Source organism: Eulemur rufifrons, chromosome 5, assembly GCF_041146395.1.
Source record: "Eulemur rufifrons isolate Redbay chromosome 5, OSU_ERuf_1, whole genome shotgun sequence".
In the NCBI taxonomy this organism is placed as follows: Eukaryota; Metazoa; Chordata; class Mammalia; order Primates; family Lemuridae; genus Eulemur; species Eulemur rufifrons.
The window spans coordinates 407467-425450 of NC_090987.1; the positions used below are offsets into that span (position 1 = coordinate 407467).

At 40.2% G+C, this 17984-nt stretch overlaps 1 protein-coding gene across 2 annotated transcripts in view; it reads right to left on the minus strand.

Annotated features, from left to right (window-relative positions):
• The window catches only part of ATP9B (ATPase phospholipid transporting 9B (putative)), a 189957-nt gene that overhangs the window by 152146 nt on the left and 19827 nt on the right, over nt 1–17984 (minus strand). For both annotated transcript variants that reach the window (XM_069468330.1, XM_069468331.1), the window contains exons 3-4: nt 13799–13949; nt 10643–10756 (exon numbers count right to left, since the gene is read on the minus strand). In XM_069468330.1, the coding sequence (XP_069324431.1) occupies nt 10643–10756; nt 13799–13949 (265 nt within the window). The remainder of the gene's footprint in view (nt 1–10642; nt 10757–13798; nt 13950–17984) is intronic.

Genomic DNA, 17984 nt, shown 5'->3' on the forward strand with positions numbered 1-17984 from the left:
CCCAGATACGATACCCACACCAATCGATTTTTCTGCACAGTGCATTATTATGAATTGCACGGAGGGGCACAGCTAGTGTCTTCACCTCATTTTTTAAGTAAAATTCTGAATAGATTAATTTGGTACTAAGTCAACGTTTATCTACTTGTAGTCTGCTATGAAACCTGTCACACCACTACCACGTGGCCGGCGTCCACCTTCTCAATAGGCTGCATAGGTATTTTCTGACATGCTGCAGAAATATTCTCCCCGTCACTCTCCCCATGAGTAAATGAAAAAAACCTCTTCAACAGGTGAAGACCTTGCTCCAGTCTACACTGTAACAGAACACCGGATGAATTTCCACTGAAAGGACAATAATCATTTTTATTCCGGCTTTTTTCCTTCTGTATAACCAGCAGGCTAAATTAAGTGTGCTGGTGGAGAATATGGTTCTTGTATTTACTGAAACTGGTGTTTTTCCCAAACACACTATTTTAAAAGCCCTTAAAATGGCACGATTTAGACGTGGGCCCCTCTGGCCTCCCACTCAGCGTCAGCCCTGCTGCTGTCTCTCTTTGGCAGTCCTCTCGCTCTTTCTCACCGGGAATGTCTCCAGGGCACCCTCCAGCCAGTGCTGCGCCTCCCAGGGCCCTGCGCCCAGCCCTCCCTGCGCGCGCCAAGTCCCCTCGCCTGGCCCCTCACAACTCCAGTGAAACTGCCCTCAAATAAGGTGGGCCACCTAGACACGCTCACCCTCTGTGCATGGCCACCACTCGCCGGCCCCTCTTCCTTCCCAGTTCTCTGCCCCTGGGCGTCCTGGACGCCACACGCCCTGGCTGCCCTTCTGCACATGTCACCTGAGGGATCCTCCAGGCATCCACCGCCATCGCTATTAATAGTGCTGCCCTCCAACCACTCACGCCTCTCCAGGTCACCCTCGACCACCACACGAGTCACCAGCCCCAGCCTCACTGCCCTCAAAATCATCCTCCAGGGGTGGGAAACCCTCGACAGCTCCCCATCACTTACGCTCCTTTCACTGAAATGCAATGTCCCCCTCCGGCCCCCAGCCCTAAGAATGGACAGATCTCTGGCCTTGTCTCCACTCACCACTGCTGTACCCACAACACCCAGGACCTGCCGCTAATCTCCCAAACACCATGATGTCTCTCATCTGACCTTTGAGGTTATCGGAAACACTGTCTCAAGAAGCATCCTAAAGCCAACTCCTGGACCCACTGAGAAAGAAGTTGTGACAAACTGGTGATGTGCCCCACTCCACAAAGACGGCAGATGTGGTACAGCCTGTGCCACGTATTTGCTATAGTCCCCACTGAAGACAACTGCTGATGACAAAGGAAGACCCTCACCTGGGTCCTCTGCAGGGAGCCTGGGCGGCAGAGCTCAGGCTGTGATGCACAGCCCGGTTCCTAACAGGTGGCAGTCGGGGGCCGCTGCTTTAGCACATACTGTATTCGTTTTTTACAATAATGCCTTTGTTGATACTTAACTCACATGCCATAAAATGAATGATTTTCAAGTCTACAATTCATTGCTTTTAGTACGTTCACAGAGTTGTGAAACCACCACCAATCATCTAATTTTAGAGTATTTTCTTCAGCTCAAAAAGAAACCCTGTGCCCATCAGCAGTCACCCCCAACTCACTCCTTCTCCCAGCCCTTGGCAACAACTAATCTACTTTCAATCTCTAGGGATTGGCCCGTTCTGGGTGATATCGTAACTCTATGTTTAGTATTTTGAGGAACTGCCAAACTGTTCTCCAAAGCGGTTGTATCACTTTACAATCCCATAGTAAGGAATGAGGGCTCCAACTGCTCCTCATCCTCACTGAGGCCTGTTACCGCCTGCCCTCTTCCACAGGTGTGAAACAGTGTCCTCCAGGTTTGATTTTCATTCTCCTAACGACTAATGATGCTGAGCAACTTTTCACGTGCTTATTGGCCATTTGCGTACCTTCTTTGGCTAAATATTTCGATCCTTCACCCACTTTTTACCTGTTATGTGTTTTTGCTGTTGAGTTGTAAGAGCTTTTTATTTGTTCTGGATACAAACACCTTGTCAGGTATGTGATGTACAAATATGATCTTACAAATATTTTCTCCCATTCTGAGTTATCTTTTTACTTTCTTGAAGGCATCCTCTGATGCAAAAAAGTTTATTTTAGTAAAATCCAGTTTACCTATTTTTTCTCTTGTCATTTGGGCTTTTGGTGTCCAAGGTCACAAAGATTTACCTCTTTGTTTTCTTCTAGGAGTCTTATATAGTTTTAGCTCTTACATTTAGGTCTATGACCCACTTTAATTTACATTTTGTGTACAACATGAGGCAAAGGCCTAACTTCGTTCTTTTGCATGTGGATCCCCAATTGTCCCAGCATCATTTCTTGAAAAGACTACTCTTTCTCCATCGAACCGTCTTGGTAGGCAATTGTTGAAAACCAATTTGATCTGTATAACCTATCTTTATGTCGATGCCACACTGTCTTGATTCTGTAGTTTGTAGTTTAAGTTTTGAAATGGGAAAGTGTGAGTCCTCCAACCTTGGTCTACTTTTTCTATGATGTCCTTGCTACTGTGTCCCTTGCATTTTCCTATCAAGTTTAGGAAAAGCTTGTCACCTTCTGTTAAAAAAAAAAAAAAAGCCAGCTGGGATTCTGACAGGGACCAGTGTGGATCACTGCGGAGTGTGCTGCCACCTTAACAATACTGAGTCGTTCAACTCACGAACAGGAGATGACCTCCCATTTATTCAGACCTTCTTTAATTTTTCTCAAAACTGTTTTGTAGTTTTCAGTACGTAATCTCGCACTTCAGCTAAATTTATTCCTAAGTATTTTTTTCTTTCTGATGCTATTATAAACAGAATTGTTATCCTAGTTTCATTTTCAGATGGTCATTGCTAGTGTATAGAAATACAAATGATTTCTGTATATTTATCCTGGATCCTATAATCTTGCTAACTCATCCCTTAGTTCCAGTATTTGTGTGTGCAGAACCCTTAGGCTTCCTGTATACAAGACCGTGCCACCTGTGGATAAAGCAGGCAGATTTTTCCTTTCTTTCCATCCAGTTGCCTTTAACTCCTTTTTCTTGCCCAAGTGCCCTATTTATTAACCTTCAGTGCGACGGTGGGTAGGAGGTATGGCAGCAGACATCCCTGCTCCTGATCTTAAGGAAGAAGCATTCAGCCTTTACCATTAAGAGTGATGTTAGTTGAGTGAAGTACAAAATTTTAAGAACAAAAGGGATTTTTACATTATGATAAAATGTGTCCACAATAGAGTGAAAAATGTAGAGAATTAGACCCAGTTTCTCCCAAGTTGATAACTTGTCATGATAAAACAGCAATGAAATAAAAGTGGTTATCAGAGAACTTATTAGACATAAGTAAGAACCTCAATACAAATTATTTTATTAGAACTAGAGTTACCAAAGGAAAAACAAAGAAATATGAAAAGCCAAAGCAACAGATACCCCCCCAAAAAAGTATTAAGAAAGTTAGTATTATCAAAAGGCTTAAAATTTGCACTTGCTTAACCAAGCAGTTTCACTTTTAGAAACTTATCCTAAAGGAAAAAATCTAGGATCCCTGTATGAATACGAAAAATTAGAAATAACCTGAGTGTCCACAAATAAAAAATTCATAGTACAGTCACACGATGAAATACTCTCTTTTCCTTGATTCAAAGATGTCACTGATTTTAAGACACATCCAATATTATTCTAGTAATAGTCTTGGTTGGAAAGACAATACCACTGTAAATATACACATTGTTTGTAAGTCACACCTCAATTTCGGTAACATGAAAAATATGCATCTTCAAATCCCAAAACACACTTCTCTACAGCCATTGCCATGTAAGAGGGTATTTGCGTTACAGACTCATGTTCATGATGGACAAGTAATTTCTTAAAGTTCCACTTGTGACTAACTCACCTAACAGACAAGAGCCTGAGAGCATTACCAAGCATATTTTATTTATATATTGCAGACAGTATTTTAAAGGAGTGGTTTTTAATCAGATAAGCGTATCATAATCACCTGAGAAAATTTTTTTAACACAGAATTGCTCAGGCCCTATTTGAAACTGTATCTTTACCTCTAATCTCCAGGGAACAAGACCCACACATATGTGTTATTTAAAGGTGACTAATTTTCACCTCTTTAAGCCTATGACTTCAAGACTACAGAAGTTAACTCTGAATTCATTAAGAAGTGATAAAGCACAAAGATGTGCTAGTTCCTCCTGCTTCTAAGAACTCAAGGAGTGAAAGTAAGTTTCCACTTGCAATGGAGTAGTATTAGAGAAGACGGAATAAAGAGGATTAGGTCCCAATTTCTAAAAACAGGAGTTAAAAACTCTTAGGAGCAAACAAACCTGTCCCGGGCAAGGGGTGCTGGAGTGCACAGGCTGCTTCACCGCCCACTTCCCAATCTAGGTTTATCTGAGTGAGTAACAGCCGGCAAAAGGTGTCACCACCATCTCTGGCACCCACGGGCAGCCCAGAATGTGAGGAAAGGGACGCTGATGTCACTACTTCCTTCTCAACCACCACAGTCTACAATAAACGGGCCTCGACCTTAACAGTTTAAATTCTCTGAGTTCTTAACTGGGTCACCACAGACAGGTGGCTCATGGAAGACATGGGTAAGCAAATCTCACCGCAGGAGAGCTGGGACTTCCCACTACCTAGTACCAACCAGGTCAGAGGTTTAAGCTCCAGCTCCCTAGAAAAACCAAAACTGGAAACAAGAAAGGCCACAGTAAAACACTGCCACGCCCTGCAAACAGCAGTACCTGTGCGTGAGCCTGCAAGTTGGACTAGACAGCGTGGCGCTCACGTGGCCTTGCCATAGCCTGTCTCACTTCTCCGGATAACCCAGAGGCACATGGAACAAGTACGCAGATAATACACATTTTTGTAAAAAGAAAAAATTCCACTGGTATATTATCAATTTACCTTAGAGAGTTCATCATATACCACCATACACTTTTGCAAATATCTTAAATGAGTACCTCCAATGCAGAGGTAAATTCAGACACAGAGAATAAAGAACTCTACTGAAGTCACACAGCTCACTAGCAGTGGTGACTCCGGATGGCAGGTTCCAAGTAACGGGTTTTGTTTTTCCTTCTTAGACTTCACCTACACCTCCAATGCAGACATTTCATATGGAAGATACACTGTTAAAAACCCTCAGAGCCAGATTTTCCATCTAAAAATTTTTTGCACGGACAGATGTATTACACCTTACTAATTTTGATAGAAGCATTACAATCTGTTTTGTTACTGTGATTAATTACACCAGTTTTGCCTTGAAGAACTGTTCTGAAGGCTGAACAATATGAAGGTGACCGTCATTCTGACATGATAATGCAATGCAATCACTTTCCAGTTTACTCTTCTATTATTATGGGAAAATATAACAGAAATTAGTTGAGAGCTAAAACTAATAAATAATATTAATATTTACTGGAGTAACTGAAAAAGATTATTAAATTAAGCTATCATTGTTTTCAAAAATGTCTCAATTTTAGTTAGAGTAGAGGGTATAATCTTGAAGGAACTTGTCTTTAAAATTAGTGGACAACAGAAATAAGATTTTTGAACCACCAACTGTAAACATAAAACCACCATCTGGTTTTATGCTTCCGTGACAGGTTTCTGGCTAGGAGAAATCTGGAAATGTTAACTGATACCTTGTTTTGAACAACCTTACAGAACCTTAGAAGGTAAGCAGAGAAAAGATGTCAAAAACGTAAATGTGTCGATAAAGACCACAAGCTATTATAGGCCATGGATATAATGGGGCTAAAATAAATTGGTAGAGCAAATGCAAGAACCCAAGAGTTTATGAAGAAATCCTTATTTAAGATTTCCTTTGGTTAAAAAAAGAGGTACCTATATATATTTATTTCTATTTTAGAATCTGCATTCTTTTAAAGGAATTTCTTTAAATTTAATATATGTTTAAAAGCTCTTTAATTTTTACTCGATTAATAAAAAGATCTATATTTGATATCTGGATTTTCAAAGATTTTTAAAAATTTCTGAGGTGAGTCTAGATCAAAGATCCGATATACTCTGAGCTTCCTGGATTTGAAAGTGAGCAGAATGTGCACCATCAACTTCAGATCTTTGCTAAATCAAAGGTTAAAATGCATATAAATGGTACAAGTATACACACTATTTGCCATTTGTTATCTGAGAGAAGGCATCAATTGTGGCTGCTGCCAAACCAAGGAACAAAAGAAAATCATTTTACAAAACAGACAAATTGTGAAATCTAACGGTATGATACTCAGAATATGAAAATTCATCTATGTGTGCCAGAAGGCAACATAAGCATTACTTAAATGGAAAAAAAAAAAAAAAGGGCTATTCACTTCTCTTTATAACACTTAAAACACAATCACAGTAGAATTACGTATCCTTCATATGATTATTGAAGTAGTTTATCGAGGCACTTAATACAATTAAAGTTAATTCTTATGAGTCAAAAAAAAAATGATAAAGTACTTCAAAAAACCTGAGGGTGAAAATTCAATCTAAACACTTAAAATTGAAGGTAGGACTGGAAACAAGTGCTCATGTGAAAAATAGAGAAAGTAGGGAAATGTTTTATTGTGTAGGTGAATAGACAACATGTGCAAAAACAAACAATTCATTAAGGTATGGCCCAATCAATTTTGTGACCATATCATATAAAATTATTCGTAAAGAACCATCTAAAAGATATTTTCTTTGGTTAAAGCTAGTAAAGGCAAGAGCAAAATACAAATTAATGCATTTTACTTTAGAATTTTTAAGAAGAATTATATTCCCAGGTTATCACTGCTTTAAGTTAAAATAAATTTTAATCCAAGATGCAAATAATATTTAAGTGGTAAATACAACTATTAAGCTATGAACAGAAAGGTGGGTGTGGTGGCGCAAGCCTATAGTCCCAGCTACTCAGGAGGCTGAGGCAGGAGGATCTCTTGAGCTCAGGAGTTTGTAGCAAGACCCCATCTCTTTAAAATAAAAAAATAAAAAAAAAAAGCTATGAATAGAAAAAAGGGGCTAGAAATAAACACATTAAAATCATAAACATGGTATTTTTGGTATTAGCAAGTATTTTCATTATGTTTCTATAATGTATATTGATTTTATTAGAAAATGAAAAAATCAACAGCACTTTTAAACTGAGACTTCTATGGAGTTTACAGCCTGTAGAATTTTTTATGCATGTGCATAAGGAACCATGAACATTCAAATTGTTCATTACGATAAAGTTTATAATAGTAAAAAATTAGAAACAACTCTAAAACCTCCCTTCCAAAGAACACAGACAGATCAGTTGTGATATATTCATACAACAAAATATTAATACTTTAGGGAAGTGAAAAGCAGATGAAGTAGACATTTATGTGTCCATATGGATCAATTTTGTAAACCAATATAAAGCCCAAAAAGTATATTGCAATAGGATACGCAGATTAAGATAATCTTGATAAAAATTTTCAAAACATGTAAAGCAGTATTGCCTGTTTCAATGATACATACATAAGTGGTAAAATCATGAAGAGATACACAGCAATTACTCTCACATTCAGAACAGAGGTTCCCTCCAGTGGGTGAAGATGGGAGAAAAGGAGCTGCCTGCGTCCCTCCCCAGGCCCACCGAGCTTCCACAGCAACTTCCAAATCCCAGCTGCATACAATTCAGTGTTTCTTCTCTGCGTGAACACACACAACACATACACAAAAACGTGGCTTCCTATCCCACGAGAGCCCTGGAGGGGCTGGCCTCCCACCCCTCTGACCTGCTTTCCACGCACTGTCCCTCGTCCACAGACTCGAGCAGGACAATCTCCTCACACCCTGGAGCAGACCAAGCACAGCCCAAGACCTTGTGCAATTGCTGTTTCTCTGCCTGCAGCTGTCGCCCCTGTTCTGCACGTGGCCGACTGTCTTCTCGCACAGATGTCAGGGAGGCCGCCCTTGACCACCCTCCCTAAAATGCCCCCATCACCCTCCACTCTTTGTCCTGCTTTACACCTGGCATTGGGAATCTATTTATGTTCTGTCTTCTCCCCCAGAATGTAAGTTCTTCTAGGATAGAATTTTGCCGGTCTTGTTCACTGTTGTATCAACCTTGTCTAGACTAGCGCTGGACACGAAGGAGCTGTATTACCTCATAAAAAGACTTGTGCATTTCATTCTATACATACTTGACTCACTTTGATTTATTCTAATATACATCTTCAATGTTATTAAATACTTTTTCTAAACATCATTTTTAAAGCTACACAGTATTCCAACGTGCACAGGATATAGCATGGTTTAAACCACCCACTGTTGGGACATGTGACTTTTTAAATAATTTTTATCATCAAAAATAATAAGGGACACTATTTAGACACTGTGATCAATCATTTCTTCAGGATAAATTCCTCCAAAATGCTGAATCCATTTTTAAGATCTTTGATCTATATTACTAAACGACCCTCCAAAATGGCAGCACAGGTGTGTGTCTACACTAACAGTGGATGAAAGGGCAACACAGACCTGTGTCCACACTGACGGTGGATAAGAACCACAGTGTTACAGCTTCACCATGCTCACACCAATGTCTCTTTCAATCTCATTAATTTAATAAGTAAAAAATATATTCATTTATCCAGCAATTTTCTATTTATATACATATAAATACATATTTAGAAAGTAACATACAAAGTTACTTTCTCTGTGTTGATTATTGTGTTGGGGGGAGGGTTACTTTCATTCCTCAAATCCACCTTACTATAAAGCGGATGTGAAAGGGAGTCAAAAGCTAGTCCTCCGCAGGACTTCACTAACGAATCAACAGGAGAGGCTGCACGCCTGTCCTGTAAACAGGGCTCCCCAGCTTCCCCTGCGGGGTCTGGTGAGGGTGGGGCCAACACAGCCAGAGAGGCTGCCCAGCTCTCCCACTCACAAGGCCATGCTTATGTGGCCCCCAACCGCTGTGCTCTTCTTCCACTGTCAATGGAAAAGAAGCCAAACTCTGTAAAATAACTTAAACAGGTTTATTCTGAGCCAAATTTGAGGAGCATGGCTGGAGCTGAGCCCAAGAAGCCTTGAGCCAGTAGACTTGCTATGGTTGGGTGAGTTTGGTCTTATATGTTTAAAAGAGACAGGAATAATAAGGAAAGTCATGCAATGTATACATTGGTTTGGCCCGAAAAGGTGGGACATCTCAAAGCAGGGGCTTACGTGTTATAGGTGGGTTTAAAGGCTCTTTGATTTGTGGACAGGTGCAGGGGCTCACACTTGTAATCCTAGCACTCTGGGAGGCTGAGGTGGGAGGATTGCTTGAGCTCAGGAGTTCGAGACCAGCCTGAGCAAGAGTGAGACCCCATCTCTGCTAAAAATAGAAAAAATTAGCCAGGTGTGGTAGCATGTGCCTGTAGTGCCAGCTACTTTGGAGACTGAGGCAGGAGGATCCCTTGAGCCCAGGAGTTTGAGGTTGCAGTGAGCTAGGATGAGCCACTGTACCTTACCGGAGGCGACAGAGTGAGACTTTGTCTCCAAAAAAAACAGTAAATTGAGCTCCCCTTCTCACTCCCCCTCTTTAAAAAATAAAAATAAAAAAATAATAAAGACTCTTTGATTTGTCATTGGTTAAAGAAATAAAGCTTTGTCTCAAGGCTAGGAATGTTTTAAGACAAGGAAGTCTGTTGTTAATCAGAGATAAGCCACTGGCCCCATACCCAGACTCAAGCAATTTGTTATGTAAATTGAGGACTCCCAGGTGTGGTTTAAGCTTTGTCTTGCATAGCCTTAGGCCTGTTAATGAGTGACAAGGGATATCTCCAAGGGAGGGGGCCATAATGAGGCTTGTCAGAACTCCCTTTCTCTAGGCTAGCAACTCAGTTTTAGGGTATCCCCTTGGCCAAGAGGAGGAGGTCCATTCAGTCAGCTGCAGGGAGCATAAGATTTTATTTTAGTTCACACCACTGAAGGAATCCTTTCATTCCCTGTGTTTCCTGCCCAGATACTTCTGGCCATCTGCCTAAAAGGGAGCAAAGCAAAAAAGGAAGCAGTACAATTTTGTAGGTGAAAGGAAGAAAGAAGACACACATCTCATCTACATAAGCTGAAAAGTAACAAAACGTATCAACAAACAGCATGAAACTATCAAGACAACGTATGTTTGAAACAGAAATATTCAATGATAAGTAGCAATGGCCTTTCAAAGAACTTTATACACCGAGGTGCCAACCAGAAATCGCCTGTACACCACTGGGATACTTCAGAATCCTCCCCACTGGTCAGGGTGTTCAGAGAGGAACGCCCCAGAACCCACAACTCCCGGGTCATTCCCGACAGCTCAGGCAGCAGACCCGCCGCCCTTGGGTCAGTGCAGGACGCCCCATCAAACCCCTCCCCACAGCCAGGGGGCCTCAAGACCTCTCGCAATGACTGCTGGGCAGGGTTCAAAAGGACTGAAGTCACAGCACCCAGTACGCTCTTTTAACCCAGGTTCAATGACACACAGCAACAATATCATGTTTTAAAAATCTGGTCAATTTATCTCTTAACCATCTCAACTCTTACAACTACTTCTAAATACTTAATAATTTAACTTAATTTTAAAAATCTTTTCTTTTACCAGAGGAGCCCAGTAGGTGTAGAGATAGCCTATTTTCAATGCTGGTACAAACTGTGAGCAGGATACTACCAGAAAATAGAGATTCAAGAAAAACTTGAATTGTTCGTATAAAACCTAAAAAGGAAAAGAGAAAATTAACACAATTCCTTCAAGGAAAAATTTTAATACTCAAATTAAATAGTTAAAATTAGCACCACATATAACCACATTTCCATCAAACAGTGAAAATATGCTCTAATTCACAGGAAATTTATTGATTTTGACACTGGCTTCCTAACAACTACCCCATACATAAAGAGAGGCAATGTTACCCCCAAATTATATGTGAAACAAACAGAAAAATAAGATAATTAGAACTTTCAACTATGTTAAAAATGTCTAACACTGTCTCTTGATGAAATATTCCAATTTTCCACACTCATCTATAAATCTTTCCATGCATATCAAAGCAAATAAAATATCAAAACCTCCCCAATGTAAGCAAGTCAATAAATATACATCATAACAACTTAGAAAATCTTACAATGGAAAGAAAAATCACATTAACCTTGTATTTATGAAATAGTAAAAAATAAAATATAACAGCCACTTTTTTTAACATGGACATTTGGGTAGCTTTACAAAGACTGAGTGAACAAGCACATGTGCACAGGTGTGACTTCATGAGACAGACTGCCTTAATGCCTGTATTTACTTCCCTCAAAACATTAAAAATAAAATATAAAAATATGTAATTACAGATCAATTTTCAGGAAGACAACTACCTACTTATTCTTTATAGTCTTTTAGTAGTTGATCTGTAATATTTTCAAATATAAAATAAATTTCATCATTCAATAAAATTTTAGAAATCCCAATACTAAAAGTTTTTGGTTTTGTTTTTTAATTCAAGTGGCTATCTATCTTTAGGAAAGAAAACCCAAGATACAGTATATTAATAGATTTCTACTTACAAATGCCTCAAATTATTAGACTTAACTAGAAAGTCAAAATGGAACAAAACTTATGTTTATAGGTGAGAATAATTCAAATGCCACACTAGAACTACAAACTTGCAAACCTGCAACTTGCACATCAAAAATCTCTTTGGCTGTCATTTTGTATGCAACTTGGAAGGCTTGTAAGGGATGGAAATTTCAACAAGAGCAGAGCAATGGGTTAAGTACTTAAAGAGTCTGGAACCATAGTTTTTAGATAATGAGGTTATCTGCATCGTTATACAGTTATGTTTGTGACTAAAAAAATCGGTTACATTGATAACATGTTTATAATCATGTTCAATTGATGTCTAAAAATGTTTTTTTTTTGTTTTTTTTTTTGAGACAGAGTCTCACTCTGTTGCCCAGGCTAGAGTGAGTGCCGTGGCGTCAGCCTAGCTCACAGCAACCTCAAACTCCTGAGCTCAAGCGATCCTCCTGTCTCAGCCTCCCGAGTAGCTGGGACTACAGGCATGCACCACCATGCCCGGCTAATTTTTTCTATATATATTTTTAGCTGTCCATATAATTTCTTTCTATTTTTAGTAGAGGTGGGGTCTCGCTCTTGCTCAGGCTGGTCTCGAACTCCTGAGCTCAAACGATCCGCCCACCTTGGCCTCCCAGAGTGCTAGGATTACAGGCGTGAGCCACCGCGCCCGGCCTAAAAATGTTTTGAATTATTTCATAAATCAATCTCAGCAGGAAAGAAAGCTCTTTTTTCCTTAGTGATTTCTTTAAAATCTCAGCATAAATTATATCTATTAGCAATTCAGAAACTGCTATTCATGGTAAAAATGGCATAGAATTCCTACTGTGTAATTACCAAATGTTTCTAAAATACTACATTTTAGATGAAAAGACTAATTTCAGAGACAATCTAAGAAAAAAAAAATCATGCACATGGTAATCATTGTATAGTCACATCAACAGGTATTTTCAGGATACAGCCAATCGGGGCAGGCTGAACATTTACACTGATCAAAGTTAAGCTGCACTGCTGGCTAGAAACCACTGTAATCAATACTTTGCTGTCTACTGAATGAACCTGGTGACTTTTAGGAAAATGTCCACTGCTTGGCCAACCTGTGAGTAGTTCATAATTTAAACCTAAGCAGAAAACAGTGGCTTCACTCAATAAAGATGAGAATATTTATCTGGCTGACAGATTTACATTTTACTATCCTGACAAAAGATCAGTCTTTTAATTACGGAGCTACCAGTTTTGTGTGTTTTAATAAAGAAGCATATTAGATATTAAGCATTTGCCAATCACTGAATGGATGGGAGGGCAGGAGTGGGGCATCAGTGCTCAATATACAGTCAGCATGATTAGTACATTAAAATACACAAGACAAAGCAGCCCTCGTTCCACGTAGTCAAGAGCTTTTCTTGCAAACAGAGTAAAAGCCAATACCTAAAACATGTCAAAAACCTTGATATAGAAATACAGTCAGTACCAGCTTCTTTTGCATATTATACTGACTATATTTCTATATCAAAGATAAATGCATATGCCTTTTAAAATATGGAATGACATACAAAAAGCAAAAATTATTCAACTATTCCAAACAGACTCAGTTTTATAACTTATGCAGCAATATCACTAATAACAAAAATGTAAAATATTTAAACTTCAGTATTTAAATTTAGCAGACTACCTAATTAAAGATAATTAACGATATAACAATATAACAAGGCCTCAGATTTATAATGTGAAGTAGCAAATACTATAGGTATTTTATCACTGTGTCATTGCTGTGTAAAAAACTGTTTAACTTTCTTTGTAAAATTGCTTGGCAGGCTTTAAATATTACATTCCACTTTTCCCTCCAAACAAAATCCAGCCAAACAAAATTTATAACTTATTTTCTGATTTCACTTAGCTTTACTTCATTATTTCTACACTATTATATTTCTATAATATAAATAAATACGATGTTTGTCAAGAACTAAAGGCAATAATCAAATTGCAAATTTTCTTGAGTTGAGCTCCATGACGTGGCCATTAAAACACATGAGTTATTCAACAACGATCTCAAACGTGATGGTGCAAGAACGCAAGGACACCGATTGGAAATGACACAGTTAAATGACCAAGTCAGTCTCAACAGGCCTCTTCCTAAAGCAAAGGACGCTGCAACCTCACACACAACCACCTTCAAGGACTTAATGGTCTTACCCCAGGTATAAAGGTAAACACATTGTATTTTTGATTTTTTATAGAATTCCTGGGATGTTTTTCTTCACACTTTTCAGGACATCCAAGCCACACTGTGCGAGCTTTCAGTTCTTTCTTTCTTTGACAAATATTTATCAGCCAATCACAGCAACTGCGTGAAACAAAAGATACATATTGTGTATGATTTTTTTAACACGTTGAAACTAATTCTACATATTTAGAGTCAAGACTGTTTCTGTATTTACCAGACACTAATGGCATCCCTCATACCAATCTGGAGTTTTTATTAAAATAGGTCAGTTATACAAATCTGACATAAAAATACTGTCTTATATAAATGTACAATGGCTTCTACAGTCCCAGAGTTATCTTCCTGTTTAGACACTCTTATTGCCAGAATCAAGCCATTAACATTCTAAAGCAGTCAATGTTATATGCTAAGAAAAGGTATAGTACAGGTTACTGGTAATTCTCAATATACCACTCAGTGATGTGATGATAAAGGCCTTAGATATCAATTAATCCAGAACGTGGTTCCCTCTCTTCTCTGAAGTAATCACTTTTTTCCCACTTTTAAAAAATGACTTTTTCAGTATTACCTAATATGATATTAAGACTTAGGGGTTAATTCAATATTTTAAAAGGACACTGACGTTTAATGAGATATCCTAATGATAATAAAAGCTTGATTGCATTTCCACATAGCTATCTTCACCTATGCAATGAATATTTTAATTCTAAATTTACAATGGTGTCAGGGTTCCAGGAGCACAAACTCTTCCCCTGTCTGGCCATCCAAACCATTATTTGGAGTAGAGAGTATAAAGTTCCTGGTGAGATAACTTTTCTTAAATTACCTCAGAAAATGACAAAAAAAAGTATCAAATTAATCACTATCATGCACAAAATAATAATGAATTTAAACTTCAGTATTAAAAATTTGAATTCAAATTTCCAAAATGTAGAAAAAGACACAGAATGGTTTATTAAGGGAAGTTGTTAAATCTCACCTTCTGAATGTATTCAAGGCTACAACAGAAAGCCAGCTGTGTAAGTCAGAAATTCTTTACTTTTGTGACAAAGTAAACTTAAAAGTAACACCTGTAATCTCAGCACTTTGGGAGGCTGAGGCGGAAGGATCGCTTGAGCCCAGGAGTTCGACACCAGCCTGGGCAACAGAGGGAAACCCCAGCTCCACAAAAAATTAAAACAATTAGCTGAGCCTGGTGGAATGCCCTGTAGTCCCAGCTACTGAGGAAGCTGAGGCAGGAGGATGGCTTGAGGTCTGGAGGCCAGGAGTTCCAGACCAGCCTGGGCAATCTAGTGAGACCCCATCTCTACAGAAAAAAAGTTAGCCGAGTGTGGTGGCACGCACTTATAGTGCTAGCTACTCGGGAGGCTGAAGCAGGAGGGCCGCTTGAGTCCAAGAGGTTGAGGCTACAATGAGCTGTGACTGCACCACTGCACTCTAGCCTGGGCAACAGAGGGAGACCCTGTCTCAAAAAAAAAAAAGTTATTGTGAAATTTTACATGAAAATCATAACACAAGGTATGATTATAAAATGAGGCTGCCATATCAGAACACCTCAGAATCACTGTGTCATCCACGTTGGGGGGCTACTTCATAACTCCAATCACACCAAAGTAATGTTTTAGAAATCACTTTACAAACACTGAAAACCCAGAGACGTGTTACTTCTAACCTCCCACGGCAGGATTCCATGTGACAGAGTGTGCGTGCCTGTGCACACCTGCGTGTGCGTCAACTGGAATCAGCACTGTCCCTACCGAATATCCACCTTATTCTTGGCTGTGCTGGGAAGATCTTCACTCCGAAAGGACAGAGGCCGGCGCTTGGAAGTGGCCCGTCCCTCAAGGGTGGGCACGTGCTGTGGCACCTCCAGACTGCCCAGCGCTGCCCCTTGAGAAGTTCCCCCTCCGGGGCTGACACAATGCCTAGGGCCCGGCCACGCAGCTCAGCCCCAGCCACCACACCCCAGCTCTAACCGGAGCAAAGGAAGACCCTACTCTGCAACAACATAAATTCTTAGCACTGTCATCATCGCTTTTTAACAATAAATCCAAACATCTCCACATTCAAAACTTATTTTCAAGTCCCCAACAGTTACAAATCAGGGTGTTATTAAAGTGATGTAAGACTGTGAAATAAGTCAGGAGGAAAGAAGGCTGGTAAAGAAGATCTCAATAAAATGCTGACAATATGTGATCTTGTCTATGCTTGAATGAGAGAAAAATAAGACTTGAAATAAAAGATAAGAAGCTTCAAATGACTGCTTCCAGCCCTCCTGTCGCTTTTACTGTGCAGCCTGAACCCCCGCCCAAGGCCCCTTCCCTCCAGCCCTCCAGCTGTGCCCACACAGACCTCTCCCCCACTCCGAGTCACTACGCCCAGGGCACAGGACTCCTGGGCACTCCTCCCCTAGTTCCCCCTGCAGCAGCTAAACTGTCAATCTCTTACGTGGTGACAGCACGCACTCCTGCTGCTGTGAAAATCCTACCATTGCATTGCGCAAGTTACAATGGGATTCCTTGACTTCAGAGTTCATCATCAACCCAGACACCTGCAACTGAACTGTACCTGTGCCAAGCTCCCACATTTTACATATGAGAAAACTGTTGGCCAGACAGGTGAGTGGCTTCTCTAAGACTAAACAACTAGTTAATGGCAGAGTTGAACCCAGAGCCTGGATCTGAAGCCCACATCAATATGCCCCAGCATATTAACAACAGCCAACTCTTCCTCACTTTCATAGGCCACCTTGCCTCAGCCTAGGACACAGCACAGCAGCCGTTCCGTAGATGACAGTAACTGAACAATGTAAGAGCAGGCAACAAAACTCAGTGGCAAAAACACGGATTCTAAAGGCATGAGACAACTGCCAGCAAGTGCCCCTGGGGAAGCCTGCTGGTCTGAGTCTCTGCTTGCTCACCTGTCACGTGCTGACAAGACGGGCGTTAACACAGTAGGAGACCCTGGGCACGTGCCGCCCGTGGAGGCGGCCTTCCAGGAGCCCTGCCTGTGTGGCTGCCTCCCAACATCCATTCACAAGGCACCATCCTGACCCAAAAGCTCTGGCACAAAGAGCATCCAGACCTGTACTGTCCAACAGCACATGCACTGGCCACATGTGACTACTTTAATTTCAATTAAAATTTTATAAAATTAAGAATCCAGTTCCTCCGTCACACCAGCCACATCTCAAGGGCTCAACAGCCACCTTGGCTCGTGGCTCCCCCACTGGGCTTCCGAGATCTAGAATGCTCCACTGTTACAGTGAGTGCCACTGAACAGCACTGGCATAAACCAAGCACACTTTGAGCAGGTGCCACAGGTGAGATGCAGGCTCCGTACGGAATCGCTTCTCTTCAGCACTTCACATGTAGCAAACATTCTTCAGGACTGTATTCAGATATGGATTTTTGTTCTACAAGAAATAATTATCTGATCTGTTTTGATATACAAAAGTCAGACAAATCTAAGATCAAAGAGAGGATAGGCAAAGCTAAGTATCTGAAAAGATGCATATAAAATTTAGGAAATGTGCTTATCTGATATTAACATAGTCTTCTACAAAAAGGCTATAAATGCAAAACCACTATGTACATAACATGAGCATAAACAACAGCTAGAACAGAAACCTCAAGGTCAACACCACTGTCAGCACCTACCTGGACTCACGCCTCACTGCCATGGGTCCCTCTGTAAACACTAGCTCTTTGCTGCTACAAACACACATATTCAACATTTTATTCATTTTCTCTCTAGATAAATAGATAAATCTAAGATTCCTTGAGTTCACTGACATAATTAAGTTATTCACATTCCTGTGCTATTAACACCTATAATTATAACAAATGAAAGTGTTATTACTAATTACATCACTACATACAGACAGAATCAAGTAGCAGATAGGGGCCACACCACGTCACACGGAATGAGCACACTCACAACAGGCTTGACGTCTGCAGAGCCCGGGGGCTGTACCAGAGCCGCCCTGGGTTACACAGACAGAAGACAGGTGACTTCAATGCTAAGACGCATAAACCCCAAAGATAAAGAAAATACTTACACAAAAAAAAGTATGTGTAAGCCTTACTGAGTTGTAGATCCAAGGAGGAAAATAAACTACGGGGAATTTTTGAGGGCAAAGTACTGTGAGTGAAA